The sequence below is a fragment of the Anastrepha obliqua genome, chromosome 6 (assembly GCF_027943255.1).
Source record: "Anastrepha obliqua isolate idAnaObli1 chromosome 6, idAnaObli1_1.0, whole genome shotgun sequence".
Lineage (NCBI taxonomy): Eukaryota > Metazoa > Arthropoda > Insecta > Diptera > Tephritidae > Anastrepha > Anastrepha obliqua.
Genome location: NC_072897.1, coordinates 27,515,452 through 27,530,679, shown reverse-complemented (window position 1 = coordinate 27,530,679; position 15,228 = coordinate 27,515,452). Strand labels below are relative to the sequence as shown.

The 15,228-nt window shown below is 36.6% G+C and overlaps 1 protein-coding gene across 1 annotated transcript in view; it reads left to right on the top strand.

Moving 5' to 3' along the window:
• The window catches only part of LOC129250861 (tau-tubulin kinase homolog Asator-like), a 188,148-nt gene that overhangs the window by 50,903 nt on the left and 122,017 nt on the right, over nt 1–15,228 (top strand). The window contains exon 3 of the mRNA XM_054890467.1: nt 9,299–9,770. Coding sequence (XP_054746442.1) covers nt 9,299–9,770 — 472 coding nt within the window. The remainder of the gene's footprint in view (nt 1–9,298; nt 9,771–15,228) is intronic.

Here is a 15,228-nt window from a genome sequence, read left to right as displayed (position 1 = left end):
CAGAGTGCTCTCACCGTATGCCACTGTCAACATTTCAAGTGTTTTTGACACTTAGTTCGAACACGCAAAATACTTGTCTTATTCATGCCTCGCACAAACAAACTAAACATGCTATATTGCTAAAACCGTGAACATATCTTCGAGACGAGTGTACCAACATACAAAAAAAAAAAAATTAAAAATCGAAAGTCGAATGTGCGTAGCTCGCGAAATTTGAAATCTTCACCTTATTTTTTTAACAAACCTCGTGTGAGAAACCGCGGTACATCGCAACTGATCTCTTAGGTGTGTACTTACTTAAGGGACTCCTTGTATGTTTATACCTATTTCGCTCACTCGTGGCCTAAAACCTATTGCCCTGCTAACAGGCAATAAAGTCTCAGCTAAAAAAAATGGCTAATTTTGAAAACCTTGTAATATCACAATTTATAGGTGGAACACGTAAAGTTTATTTTGGGCCCAACGTTACGCAACCGTTTTCAAACGTATAACGTCAACATTTTTTAAATATGTACAGGGTCCAGCACTCGAAGTTTAACCAATTAAAAAGGCCATATTAATATATAATGATTAACAGTTGTTAACTGCCACAGTTAAAGAAAAAAAAAAACAACAGAAATGTTTTTGAATTAAATTAATATCGAAACTAGTGAATAGTTATTAAATTTTTATGAATTTTGTGAAAAACCTTTCAAATCATGATAGTTAAATAATTTTTGTTTCTTAATTTTTTTCGTGTGTATATATGTATATATGCTAACATTATTAACCTCCCTCAACATAGTTCTTTGCTTTTTTATTTCCTTTACAACTTTATAAATATTTTATAAATATAATTTTTTTTCTTAAATGGAACAGAAATCGAATTAAAAGAAAAGAAAGAAGATTTTTTTTTAATAATAAGTGAATTTATCATAATAAAGGAACAACCTAATATAAATTAAAGCACAAAAAAATCTAGCAACAACCACACAGCGAGGAGGCCTTCTACGCATCGTTGGACTGCTATATCGACACCAATATGTAAGTGCAATTGCTAATTCTTTATTTTATGTTAGTATTCACTCTCCCGCTCATTTAAATTCATGTAGACGTGTGTATGGAAGTATAGTATGTAGCAATTTGCAATGACAGTTTTTTTTTCGTTTGAGAGAACCTATTTATGCAGAATAATGTACATCCATACGTACGTATACATACTTTGATCTTTTCGGTTATTCCATTTCGTTCCTTTTGTTTCCTTATGTACATACTTTGAATATTATTTAATATATTTTTTTCGGGTTAATGACCACATATATAATATATATTATGGAAAATGTTGAGGCAGGGCAGTTTTAGTTAGTTAATATACACCCACAAAATAATGTTAGTACGCCATTGTTTAAAATATACTTATTTTTGATAATTTTGATAATTTGTTAATAAATATTGTAATGGAAATGATTTACTAGATTTTTTAATAATTTAGGTCTGATTTCGGAGGAAGTGTAGATGATCTAATGGGGCTTTATTTACATCTACAAAGCCAAGGTAGGGTGGGTATAGAGCAGCCACCCGACATACGCATGCGCTGCCAGGCTTAAGGATTCCTAGGCCTTTTAGGACTGTAGGTGGAAGTTACGTATGTTGGCAGTTTTTAGTTTTCTCCGTGTCCAATTTATTTAGTTTATCTAGTGAGGCGATAGTTATGATGGTAGCTTGGTTCTGCTGCTGCGTTTCCGAACCCACGTACTGAAGCTCCGAGACACAAGCGAGTGCACACGGCGCAGTGACAGACCATCACCACAAGCAAGCCTACCAGAACTCTCCTATGGTCACATAACAGATAAAATGGCGCCCAACGTGCGGCGCACAAGGCTGCTGCGACTTGGAATAATTTTTTTTTGTCTTTCCGATTTGCTTTTGAAATTAATAAAAATAATATGTAAACTTTTGAATTCATAGTGTATAGCTAAATGTTTAGACTATGACAAGTTACAAATTTAATATTTTAGTTTTATAGTTTTGTTCTGCAAAAATCTAAACGCTGGAATTGCAATTTTCGACAGGCTTTATGCCAAGGAATTGACCGCTGAGGATATTGTATGACAACAACGACGTAAATAATTTGACTAACCATTTTCAGGCTTTTGTTTTTTTTTTTAGTTATAGACTACTTGGAATTTAGTAGTAGTGTGGCTACATGCCAGCTTGCTTACCAGTAGCTTTGTCAATTTACATAATTACAAAAGTCTTGATTACATATTTTTTTCTCATAACAATCTTATTTTCTCTCTTTTGATAATTAGTTATTTTAAATTAAAAACAAACAAAAAAAATCGGAACCTTATAATTTTCGATTGATAAGATTATAACCGATTTGTTTTTTTTTTTTTTTGCCAACATACTGACTACGTACTTTACTTTAGCCTAGGATCTCTTAAGCCAACCAGATCATCACACGACCGATGAATCAGACCATTGCAGTTATTTTTTATATATAAATACTTGATTTTTTTTTTCTTTTGCAAGTTGATACAGAATTTTTTTTTTCTTGCAACCCACTTATTTATAGCTTTTCAAGAATACTTTTGATTTTTGTTTTTTTTTTCTCAAAATAATCGTCTTTGGATTTATTATAATATTTTTGGATTTATAGCTTAGTAAATTTCCTTTTTCAATACAGGCTATCACCAAATTTGATTGAGTGTGTACCACTTATCCCGTATATTTTTTTAAATTTTTCTTTGTTTAGTTTCTGTAGTTTGTTTAGACTGCGTGATTAAATTGAATCGAATTTTTTGGAAATTTTGGAATTAGTTCTTTTTTTTTCTTGAATGTATTACATTTTTTTTTTCAAAATGTCCTTGCGTCATAGTAATGAGCATTTGCCACCCCAGGCTAATGTGTGCACAATATGCAAAGTCAGCTTTTCAGAACGCGATGATATTTTAATGACAGTTTGTTCCCATCGTTTCCACCGATCATGTCTTTTAACCTGGCTTAAAAGAAACATGTCTTGTCCACAGTGCCATGCCAAATGTAATAGCAGAGATTTTTCACAAAATATTGGTGCGCGTACTAGGGCTAGAGCTGTTCGATCAGACAATCCTATTAGAAACTTCGAATTGCCTGCTGCGGAACGTAATGAAGAACAACACTCTGATGGTGCAGCCAGCTTACCTGTTCCCAATACACAAGATGGCAATACCAGCTCCAATGAGGAAGATGACCGAGTACGGAATATTGTAACGGCCGTGATATCAGCGCGACAGGCAACTCTTTTCAACGATTTGGAAAATCGTGTTTCACAGTTAATTGAAGAGAACCTCGAAAATGCCGTCGCAAACATATTAGGTCGGTTAAATATAAATGGTCAACCATCTCAACCTGCAGCTAACATTAGTCCAAATGTGAACGTTCACCAACCGAATACACATCAGGATAACTCAACTCCTTTTTGGCCTAGAGATATTCCGAATTTAGCAAACAATTCTAACCAAAATTTTCACAGGAATATTGATAATTTACGATTCAGTGACATGTATAATGTTCCCAACTCAGGTAGAGTAGCCCAATTAATATCCAACTGGGATATAAAATTCGACGGCTCATCAAAATTAACAGTAGATAGCTTTTTGTACCGCATTGAATGTCAAGTGATCGACACGTTAGGGGGAAATTTTAACTTACTGTGTGAGCATGTGCAAAGTCTATTTATCAATGAAGCAAAGGATTGGTATTGAAGATATCGTCGCTCAGTTGAACGTGTCACCTGGCCTTCACTTTGCCAAGCATTGCGTACCAATTTTCAGCAACACAGAAGCGATTTTGAAATTAAGGAACTAATCCGCAATAGAAAACAAGGGGCTATCGAAAGTTTTGATGATTTTAGAAATGCAGTTCTTAAAATTGCTGAATCACTACAATCCCCTTTGCCCGAAATCGAACTGGTTGAAATTTTGCAACATAACTTAAGACCTCGAGTGCGACAACAATTGTTATATGTACAAATAAATTCCATAGCAGAATTGCGCAGACTTTGTCTGAAAGGTGAAAGCCTGGCAAATGAAATCAATCGATCTACCGATTCATTACCAATTTTAAATCAGCGGCAATATTCACGTCGCTTTACTAATGAACTAACAGTCGAAGATTCTGTTCGAGAACAACTAGAATGCGACGAAATTACGAAGTATCCTAGTCATTCTAAACTAATTTGCGGAAATGCAAAATCGAAGGACACAGATATTTTGACTGCCTGGCTGACAGAACTGTCTTTTGCTATGGCTGTGGAACGCCAGAAGTTTATCGACCAAAATGCCCATCGTGCAGTCCGGGAAACTTGAAAATGAGCGAGGTTTCAACACAGAACCCTCGCAACGACAAGAAGAATCAAATGTGAAGAAAGTGTTCATACGACGGGGCAAGTCCCAAAACGATGATTACGCAACGTCACTCATACGTGGCCACAAATTCGATAAAACTAATCCGTATGTGCATACAATTATTCCCTATGACGTCCGACTTAATAATTACTACAAGATTAGAAAACAAATTTTTGATACCAACAATAAACCGTCACCAACTAGTAGCCGATCTTCGGTACGCTGAAATAAGTTTTGGAAAACAATTAAAAATAATCGTAAAATCGTGAATCATCTTGTTTGTTCCATTAAACACAAATCTTCCGACTTAAGGCCCTATGCCAAATTTAAAATTCTGGATTCCGAGTATTTAGGACTTTTAGATAGCGGAGCTCAAGTCTCTTGTTTAGGTTCATCTTTAGCGGAAGACATTTGCAAACGAAAACAAATATGCAAGCACACAACGTCTGGCTGTACTGCAGATGGAAAGGAACAAGTAGTTTTTGGTACGGTAGACTTAAATGTTGTATTTGAAAACAAGAATCATATAATAAAATTTTTTGTTGTACCGAGCGTTTCACAAGAAGTTATACTTGGAGTCGACTTTTGGAGTAAATTTAAAATTGCTCCACATGTTATCTCGGAAATTTGTCTTGAAACAAGACGTGAGGAAAATACACTTTGTTTAAGTAATGAACAGCAACGACAGCTAGACGTAGTTAAAAATAGAGAGAAAACTTCGAGAAAGAAGGATTAGGAAAAACTTCTTTAATGGAATATGTAATTAACTTCAACCTGGTGTCCGATAAAACTACGATACTTCCCAATATCCCCTGCAGTAGAAAAACTTGTTCACGCTGAAATCGACGAGATGCTCAAATTAGGTGTAATTGAAGAATCTCCGAATAGTCCATGGTCTAGTCCGATTGTTTTAGTGAAAAAGCCAAATAAAGTCCGTCTGTGCCTTGATTCACGAAAAGTGAATAGCGTTACTATCAAGGACGCATATCCTCTTCCTCACATTGATGGAATATTAAGTAGGATACCGAAAGCAAAATACGTAAGTTCATTGGATCTGCGTCGTGCTTTTTGGCAGATACCTCTTTCGGATAGTTCTCGAGACTTCACCTGTTTTACCGTTCCTAATCGTCCGCTTTACCGATATTGTGTCATGCCTTTAGGTTTATGTAACGCCCCTCAAGCACTCTGTCGCCTAATGGATCGCGTTATCCCTCCTCAATTAAAAAACCAAGTTTTTGTATATTTAGATGATCTTTTAATTGTGTCAGAAGATTTCAACATACACATGTCCGTCTTATCCGAAGTTGCTTATCACTTAAGGAAAGCTGGTTTAACAATAAATATAGAAAAAAGTAAATTTTGTATCAAAGAGGTAAAATATCTTGGATATATCGTTGGAGATGGAACACTCAAAACTGATCCTGATAAAATTTCAGCTGTAACAAACTACCCCGTACCGACGAATGTAAAACTATTACGACGTTTCTTAGGAATGGCAGGTTGGTACCGCCGTTTTATTGACAGCTTTGCCGCGATAACAAGCCCATTAACCAATTTATTAAAGAAAGGTTAAAATTTTTCTTGGAATGAGGAAGCACAAAAATCGTTTGATCAACTGAAACAAATGCTATGTTCTGCTCGAGTTCTAGCCAGTCCAAATTACGAGAAACCCTTTACAATTCAATGTGACGCCAGTAAGCTCGGTGTTGGCGCAGTATTGTCACAAAACAATGACGAAGATGTCGAGGTACCGATTGCTTACTTTTCTCAAAAATTAAGTAAGGCTCAAAGTAACTACAGCGTCACCGAACTAGAGTGCCTTGCTGCTATCCTTAGTTTAAAAAAGTTTAGAGCTTATGTGGAGAGGCAAGACTTCACTATCGTAACCGATCACGCCAGTTTACAATGGCTTATGCGTCAAACCGATTTATCAAGCAGACTAGCTCGGTGGTCACTTAAACTACAAGGATATAGGTTTAAAATCGAACACCGAAAAGGTTCACTAAATGTTGTGCCAGACAGTCTGTCCCGTCAGAATTTTGAGGAAATTAATGAGTTAGAAGTCCACCCGCTTGTTGATCTGAATTAGTCTGATTCTTTTAGCTGATGAATATAAAAATTTAATAAATATTTAATATTCGAAATAATAAAAGCCGCTTACCCGATCTTCAAGTCATTGATGGTCATGTTTACAAACGAACCGAACATCCAGATGGAAACCCAGCACGTGAAGCATTCAATTGGAAGTTGTGGATACCAAAAACGTTAGTTCGGCAAGCAATAGAACATGCCCATTGCCCGCCAAATAAATGTCATGGAGGCATTGCAAAAACTTTAGAGCGATTACGGTTGAATCTTTATTGGCCTAATATGACTGTGGAGGTAAAAGAATTTGTTGGTCAATGCGACATTTGTCAACAAAGCAAAGCGCCGAATGTTACTTTACGACCACCGATGTCTGTTCAATATAATGTCCAACCGATGTCTGTTCAATATAATGTCGTACCGTGGTACATGTGCACATTTTTAAATTCTTCTAATTTCCATCCTCCTTATGTTCATACACACAAACGAAACACAGGTATGTCTTTTATATACAAATTAAACACAGCGAGAAAATGTCCCACCCGATCATGATTACCTTAACCAAAGTGGTGAAAGTTTCCCTTTTTGGCTGTTAAGTTTAAGCCCAGCCGACGTATTTTGATTCACTACAAATCCATCGAGGCGTGCACACGTATAAGAAAAAACTACTAGCATACGCTAAAACAAAAAGAAATAAATTGGAGCTATCATTTAAGGGATCATAATTTTTGAATTTTTTCAAGGCTGTTGGCCGTCAATATCCACTGCCACATCGGATTCATCCACACCTAGGCGTACTCTCATACGTACCATAGGATTATAAAAGTTTTCAAAGTTTTTCAAAGTTTCAAAAGTTTTTTTTTTCAAAAACCAGTGTTTTGTGAAAATATGTATATGGGTTTAAGCTAATTTTTTGCGGTTCTTCTTGCGGTTCTTCGAGCGGTTGTTCGAGCGGTTTTCCGAGCGGTTCTTCGAGCGGTTTATATATATATTATGTATGTATATATATATATGATGATTAACTGTTGTTAACTGTTAACAGCCACAGTTAAGAAAAAAACAAAAAACAACAGAAATGCTTTTGAATTAAATTAATATCGAAACTAGTGAATAGTTATAAAATTTTTATGAATTTTGTGAAAAACCTTTCAAATCATGATAGTTAAATAATTTTTGTTTCTTAATTTTTTTCGTGTGCGTATGTATATATGCTAACATTATTAACCTCCCTCAACATAGTTCTTTGCTTTTTTATTTCCTTTACAACTTTATAAATATTTTATAAATATAATTTTTTTTTCTTAAATGGAACAGAAATCGAATTAAAAGAAAAAAAAAGAAGATTTTTTTTTTAATAATAAGTGAATTTATCATAATAAAGGAACAACCTAATATAAATTAAAGCACAAAAAAATTTAGCAACAACCACACACATGTAAATATGCTAACATTATTAACCTCCCTCAACATAGTTCTTTGCTTTTTTATTTCCTTTACAATTTTATAAATATTTTATAAATATAATTTTTTTTCTTAAATGGAACAGAAATCGAATTAAAAGAAAAAAAAGAAGATTTTTTTTTAATAATAAGTGAATTTATAAATTAAAGCACAAAAAAATCTAGCAACAACCACGCAGCGAGGAGGCCTTCTACGCATCGTTGGACTGCTATATCGACACCAATATGTAAGTGCAATTGCTAATTCTTTATTTTATGTTAATATTCACTCTCCCGCTCATTTAAATTCATGTAGACGTGTGTATGGAAGTATAGTATTATATGTAGCAATTTGCAATGACAGTTGTTTTTTCGTTTGAGAGAACCTATTTATGCAGAATAATGTACACCCATACGTACGTATACATACTTTGATCTTTTCGGTTATTCCATTTCGTTCCTTTTGTTTCCTTATGTACATACTTTGAATATTATTTAATATATTTTTTCGGGTTAATGACCACATATATATATATTATGGAAAATGTTGAGGCAGGGCAGTTTTAGTTAGTTAATATACACCCACAAAATAATGTTAGTACGCCATTGTTTAAAATATACTTTATCTAGTGAGGCGATAGTTATGATGGTAGCTTGGCTCTGCTGCTGCGTTTCCCAACCCACGTACTGAAGCTCCGAGACACAAGCGAGTCCACACGGCGCAGTGACAGACCATCACCACAAGCAAGCCTACCAGAACTCTCCTTTGGTCACATAACAACTTCGAGTGCCGGACCCTATACTAGGAACGTTTTAGACCTCTCAATGTTTATAATTGAAAATCTTTATTTAAATTCTGTGAAATTCCACATAATGTTTGACTTTCAATTTGATTTTTATTAGGTTGGAGGGTGGCCACTGTAGGTTGGTGCGGAAGTGCGCAAATTCGAATCTCCGTGCATGAAACAGGAAATGACTGAAAAAGTTTTTTCTAATAGTGGTCGCCCTTTGCATATCTTCATAAAAAATAATCTGCTTCATAATTTGGCCATTTTTTCTAAATTTTATTGTTATTAGGCTTGTCTAAAAACGGTTACAGAATCTACGGTCCAAGATAAAGTTTATTGAGGAATGTGAAAACGAAAATCTGCTTTGAATACGGAAGTAAGGAAAGTAGCCCTAAGTGTAAATGAAGACTCTGCTGGATATCGAAATTTTAATTGCCTATAATTTATAACCAAGATTTTAATTTGCAATTGACGCCTTACTTTATCATTCTCACTTCTATGAAATAATTATATAAATACTTGATACTTGCAATTTATAAATAGAAATGATATATCGTGCCGGAATGCAAAGTAAAGCTATTTATCTTGCTCAAATTTAATTAAACCTTTATTTTAGGTCTATCGTATGGATATAAGTAGAAATATTTGTGTTCGTGAAATCCATTCGGCGACAGCAGCCCTATCGGCAACATTTATGGCTGTGACTCCTAACAAACCCGCTTCTTATTACTGTGACGATGGTAATACGAGTAAAACTATGAATGAGGCAAAAAGATACAATGCCGTTTATTTAGCTAAGATTCATAGTAGTTTGCCGAATATGTCTTTTCTCGATAACCAAAGAGAAATGGAAGATGATTTTCCGATTCCTGATTTCAAAGTTTTACCTTGGCGAATGGAAGCTAATGCCGTACAAAGGTCTACACTGTCTTCATGCAATCACCGTTGTCAATCGTATCAGCAATCAGTACCAGAGCCATTCCAGAACGTACACAGTCTTCCAGTTGGCACTAGCAGTTTCAGTAACGAGTTGACTCAAGGCGAAGGTTGCGTAAATGGGCGCTTGGAAATTCGAGTAATACCGAGAGGTATGTCTATTTAATTACGTATTTTATCGATAAGACATATTCGCAGGATTTTTGTAAGACATATCTAATCAAATTATAAGAATAGTAAAGCAAAAGAGTTTTATTACAAATTCGTCAGAGACCTACAAAAATTAAAATCGAAAATATCGTTAATGAGTAGACTCAATTGTTTATATAAACTTACTTCTTGTATGTATGTAATACACACTAAACTGTATATAAAGCTTTTTCCAAAACGGAAAGTTTCGGTGGATGGAAATTCTGGTGGAAATTGTCTAAAACTTTAAAAAGAGGAATGTTTGATATACATAAATTATTATTCTAGTCATACCTAGCGTGCGGTTTTTTGCTGAGCAGCTCTAAAAGTGGTTTGCATTTAAGCTTTCCTTACTTCTTATGAAAATAGAAACAGTGCAGGAAAATTTGTGTTTTGAATATTTTTACATTGTTAAAGGCAATGTTTTCACTTTAAATAAACAAATCTGGGAAAATTCCAAAAACTCATCTTCTCGGGCGAGCTGCATGTTTGTCTCAGCAGCTAAGTCAACAACCAAAATTGCTGCTATTGGAGCGAACACAATCCGTTAGTGCTCGACCAGGAATATACATACGTATCCACAAATATTGACTATTTGTTGTGCTTTATGGCGTGGAGGCCTCATAGCAGCTTATTTCTTTCGAAATAAGGAAGCAGACACCGTTGCCATTGGTGGTCCTCTGTATAAAGCGATCTTTAACCGACTTTCCAGTGCAATAGCTCGAAAAGATCCATATATTATCGCTTTGTGGTTCCAAAACAGCAGGGCTATATGCCATAAAAGAGATTCAACGATAGAGATTCAAAATAAAGGCAGAATAAATTTGGTATCTCACACCAGTGTTGTTTTATAGTATATTTTCTTATCGTTGTTAACTACTCGCCCTATATACTCGTATTCGTGTAACGCAACGCTTCTATAATTTTTAATTTAATAATCTTGGGCATTAGTATGTTTAAACAGATAAACAGACAGACAAAGTTTTATGCTATGTCCTGGAAAGCGAATTAGCAATGCCCTATTTTTTCAAAAGTTGGGCCTAATGGTATTTTTTCGCTAAAACTGGAAACCTATCTGGCAAAACTTATTGGTTTTGGGGTCAGGTGCGAAAGGAAAAAACGTTCTTTAAGTATTGTATGAAATTCACTAAAATGTGTAAATTTATTCAACTTTCCGTTACAAATGCTTTATAATTCATAGGTTAGCAATTTCAATCTTACATTTGGGTTTAACTTAACATCCGATCACTAGGCAGAATCCAATAACCCGTAACTTGCTCTTTTAAGAAAAAAATAAAAAATGTCCATGGAACGTTGCTTCCATTTGCTCACAATTAAAAATTGAATCAGTTAAACAGTTGCAAAAATGAATTGTGTGAGGGCGTAACAACAGTGAAGAGAAATGTAGCTAAAACGAAGGAAATATAGGTAGGCGAAAAACGGGGAGCAGAACAGAGCACTGTTACGGCGAAGTGGATAAAAGGCGGTGCAACATATCCCCCTCCGTAAGCTTTGTGCAGTTGTCGGCGCAATGTTTACCATTTACGTCCAGTTTTGCAATTTTTACAGCAGGTCTAGTGAGCAGTCTGCCCCGCTCGAATTTAATCGAACCAACTATGTGTTCCCAAACGTCGCCCATGTGATGTGGCGTCGGTGGAATAAGGTGCCACTTTATGTCAGGATGCCGACGCTCCAGTTCACCCGACACCACCACGCCATTTAAATTATCAGTATACGGCTGGCACCGCTAGTGCCGTTGTCTGACCAAATGCTACGAATTGTTGACAATGAATGTGCTATTTCTATTTGGACTGCTCTAATGGTCAAACAAGTAAAAACTACACCGCAACGCTTCTATAGCCAACTGCGATCTCAATTGGCCCGAACCAATCTACGCCAGTATTGCTAAATGGCCTCTAGTACGCTGCAAGCCTCTCTGCTGGAACTTTTCCTATTTCCAGGGCGCTTTACGATTCCGACATAATTGACAGTTTTTTTTTTTTTTGCAGTTGCTCTGACCAGACTCGGGCTGTGACAAAAATGCAGACATACCAACGTGTTGCTCCATTAAATACGAGATTCTGTGACCTTTTGGTACCTTCGATACTGGAGTCTTCTAAGATCTCACCAATCCGCACCGCCCTAAACTGGTTGAATTTTTTAGCGTCTGATTTTATCCAGCACAGGACATTTTTGGCGTCGGCCCAAAGTATTCGCTTCCCTGTGGAAATTCGCAGTTCTTTAGCAAAAAATTTCGACACATAAATTTGTACACAAATAGGCAACAACCGACCTGAGCATTTTCCCTGGCGTGGAGGTACATGATGGCCCTATAAGCATCACTCCCCACGATTTACTAACGGATAACACCGAGGTACCTTAATATTAGTGATGGTAGGCAGGCATCGTATCCACTGGCACTATTTTTCTTGCTCCTCTTTTCCTATCGGCTGATCCCATGAGACCCCCGAACAAAATACCTCCTGCATTAAAATCTTTGCAGACATAAGGTAGAAACCTAATAGTCCTAACGCGTGGAATATCGTCATTATCACTCGTAGCATTTGCCGCGTCGTTGGGATTTTGCTTTTGTTATAAATGTGTTTAGGGAAATGTTCGAAAATTTTCAGGTCGTTCGCTGTCGAAGACCACCACATGTCTAATATCTTTTCACGTTTATAATTCTTCTTTAGAATTGTTCTTCTGCGCTGATTGACCTATCAAAGCGACCAAAAACTTTCTTCGAGTTTGATTTCCAATATCCTCTTCAGTTCGCATACTTTTAACCAGTAGTCTACAAAGGTATTGTAGCAGATCATTTTAACAGCGTCTGGGTGCTTCATTCACGTTGGTATAAATATTATTACTTGCATTATATGTACATTCGGCTCCCTAGATGTTGGTGGCGGTGAAAATGGGTATACACCAGGATTTGTGACCAGCCAGTACTTCTTATTTACGTAGTTTTCTCACATAACCATTCTGTTCGTGTTCATGAGTGGTGCCCACCAGAAATGACTTTTCTCAAGGTACTGAAGACAACGCTTGGCCATAGAGAAGGATTTAGGCAGCTGAATATGGTCGTATTTCCAGAGAAAAGCCGTTTTCCATCGTTTTTCGCTTGGCAGATATTTTGTAGTTGAATTCATTATCCGCTGCGAATGCATTTAGAAACTAAAGGAGAGAGGTCTTTCACGCCAACTGATTCTCCGGTATAGTATGTCTTAACTAGCTCCTCAATGCGCGTATCAACACTGTATGTGCAAATATGCATTACTCATTGCCGCGAGGCTTCGTTGACGTCGTTATGTCCATAAACGGACCACCCTTTTTGGCATTTCGTTGCTACTAGATCGTCGCCAACTTTATCTCGAATTCGAGGGGAGACACCAAGCTTAATGTTATCAAGGCTGATAAGAACACGCGCCTGTGCCTCTACATATGGCTGAATAGCTAAATTTTTCAACTGCTCTCGGCATCTGAATTGTCAAATTAAGATTGGTTAAAGTGTATATATTTTATTAAGAATTTCTTTGAATGTGAACTTCGAGCAGAAACATGCAGCGAAACAGACTGCGAACTCACTTATTTTTGTGCAACCTCACCTGTCCTCTGAAGGCAGAGCTATTGAGTCGGTCCATCAAGACCTAGTTCGGCTGCTAGCCCGTCTTCAATAAGAGAGCACGCTGACCCTTCGTCAATGAAGAGTCATCCACAGCTTCAGGTTTTGAGAAAAGTCTAACATTTCTTTGCATGAGTGCGTGAAGCAGTGAATTGTGCGGCAGTTTGCAGCCATCAACGGGACATTTCTTTTTAGACTTGCAGAGTCGTATTAAATGTCATTTGAAACATCTTATACATAACGCACGAATTTCCACTTTGAACTGGCCACAGTCTGACAAATAATGTTGCTTAAAATATTTTGGATAACTTTCTCCTCACTGCGGCGAACCATAGCCTTTTCACTGGAAGTTTATAATTTCCCTTTCTTTCTTCACTAGCATAAAGTGAGGCACTGCTATTGGCCGATGCAAGTGGCAAGATTGAAAAGACAGTTGTCAAAAATTACTACATCAACTTGGGCATGAGTCATTCGGTGCTTGCCCCAAATCCAATCTAAGATAGCATGGAAACTTACCGAGCAAGTCTTTCAATAGCAAGGGGCCATTCAAATAGTCCGCAAGCTATATGGCTTGCATTGTTGCGAATAAAATTTTCCTGCTCGAATAAAATTTTATGCTCCCTAACATAAAATGTAAGGTTCTTCCTGTGAAGGCGGTATGCAGCCGTCATCAGGAAGCATCACGCAGGTGCGGTGTTTCGACAAGTCTATATATACCTCTTCTAATAAGAGCGCATCCTCAAGTTCACATGTCCCCGACGCCCACATGAAGGAATGTTGTGCAGGATTTGATTGATACTATTGCTGTGCTTGCCGCAAAAGATTTTTTCATTCTCACAACAGTCGGCTCTACGCACTGTTCACTATTTGTCACGTATTGGTCATTTTTTATGACCTTACAAAATACTCCATACTCAAACCATGGTGAAATCACTAGTTGATGATATTGTAACTACTGTAGCTAAAGTCGAAAACGATGAAAGCAGTACTGGCTTCAACAAGTATCAATCGTATAACGATCACAGTTTCGTGCAAATGTTAATGGAGACGTTCATGGTACCAGCGTACAAGTTATGATAAAATGTATATTTAATGATTTTGAGGAAGTATGAGGACATCCCCATAGTTGTGGAGGCGATATCTTCTTTGTATTTAAGGAAGCCTTCTTCATCTAGGTAAAGATTAAGTGAAATTAAATTGCTCGTTTTGTGAAAAGGCTTACTGAATTGGAAGTTATAAATATATTCGCTGTAATCTACGGCTTGAGTGAGCATACTTTGCCAGAAAACTACGTACAGCCTCGACATTTCGCTAGTTATCGTTTCACCTTTTTGTTTTTTTTTTTTTGTTTTGGATTTTTTTATAAAAAAATGTGTTTATAGTGCGTTGTAAATGCTTCCAACATGAAGCATAGTTGAAGTTGGTACGTCGTATACCAGGTGTTTGTAGAACCATTATGTAGTACTTTATTTCAGCGTCCTCTTTTTCGGTCTTCGCGGATGGGCCACTGCTTTTGGATGACATCTTATATGATCCTGAAAACCAAATTCTGTATTTCACACGCAAAGTCGTCTTTGTGGCGAGATCGGTTCGGTTTAAAGTCGACGCCTATTCGATGCATAACAAATTGTTGAAAACATATAGGATCCCAACGCAGCCATCTTCCAGCGGTTTTTTTGGAGTCGGACCAGTGGAATTGTGATATCGTTTGTATACTTGTATGTTAAGAATTTACATCGCTAGTCTTGAAAGCAACTAGCAACTCCAGTATCGGGATGGATGGTGATTGGAGCGGTGAA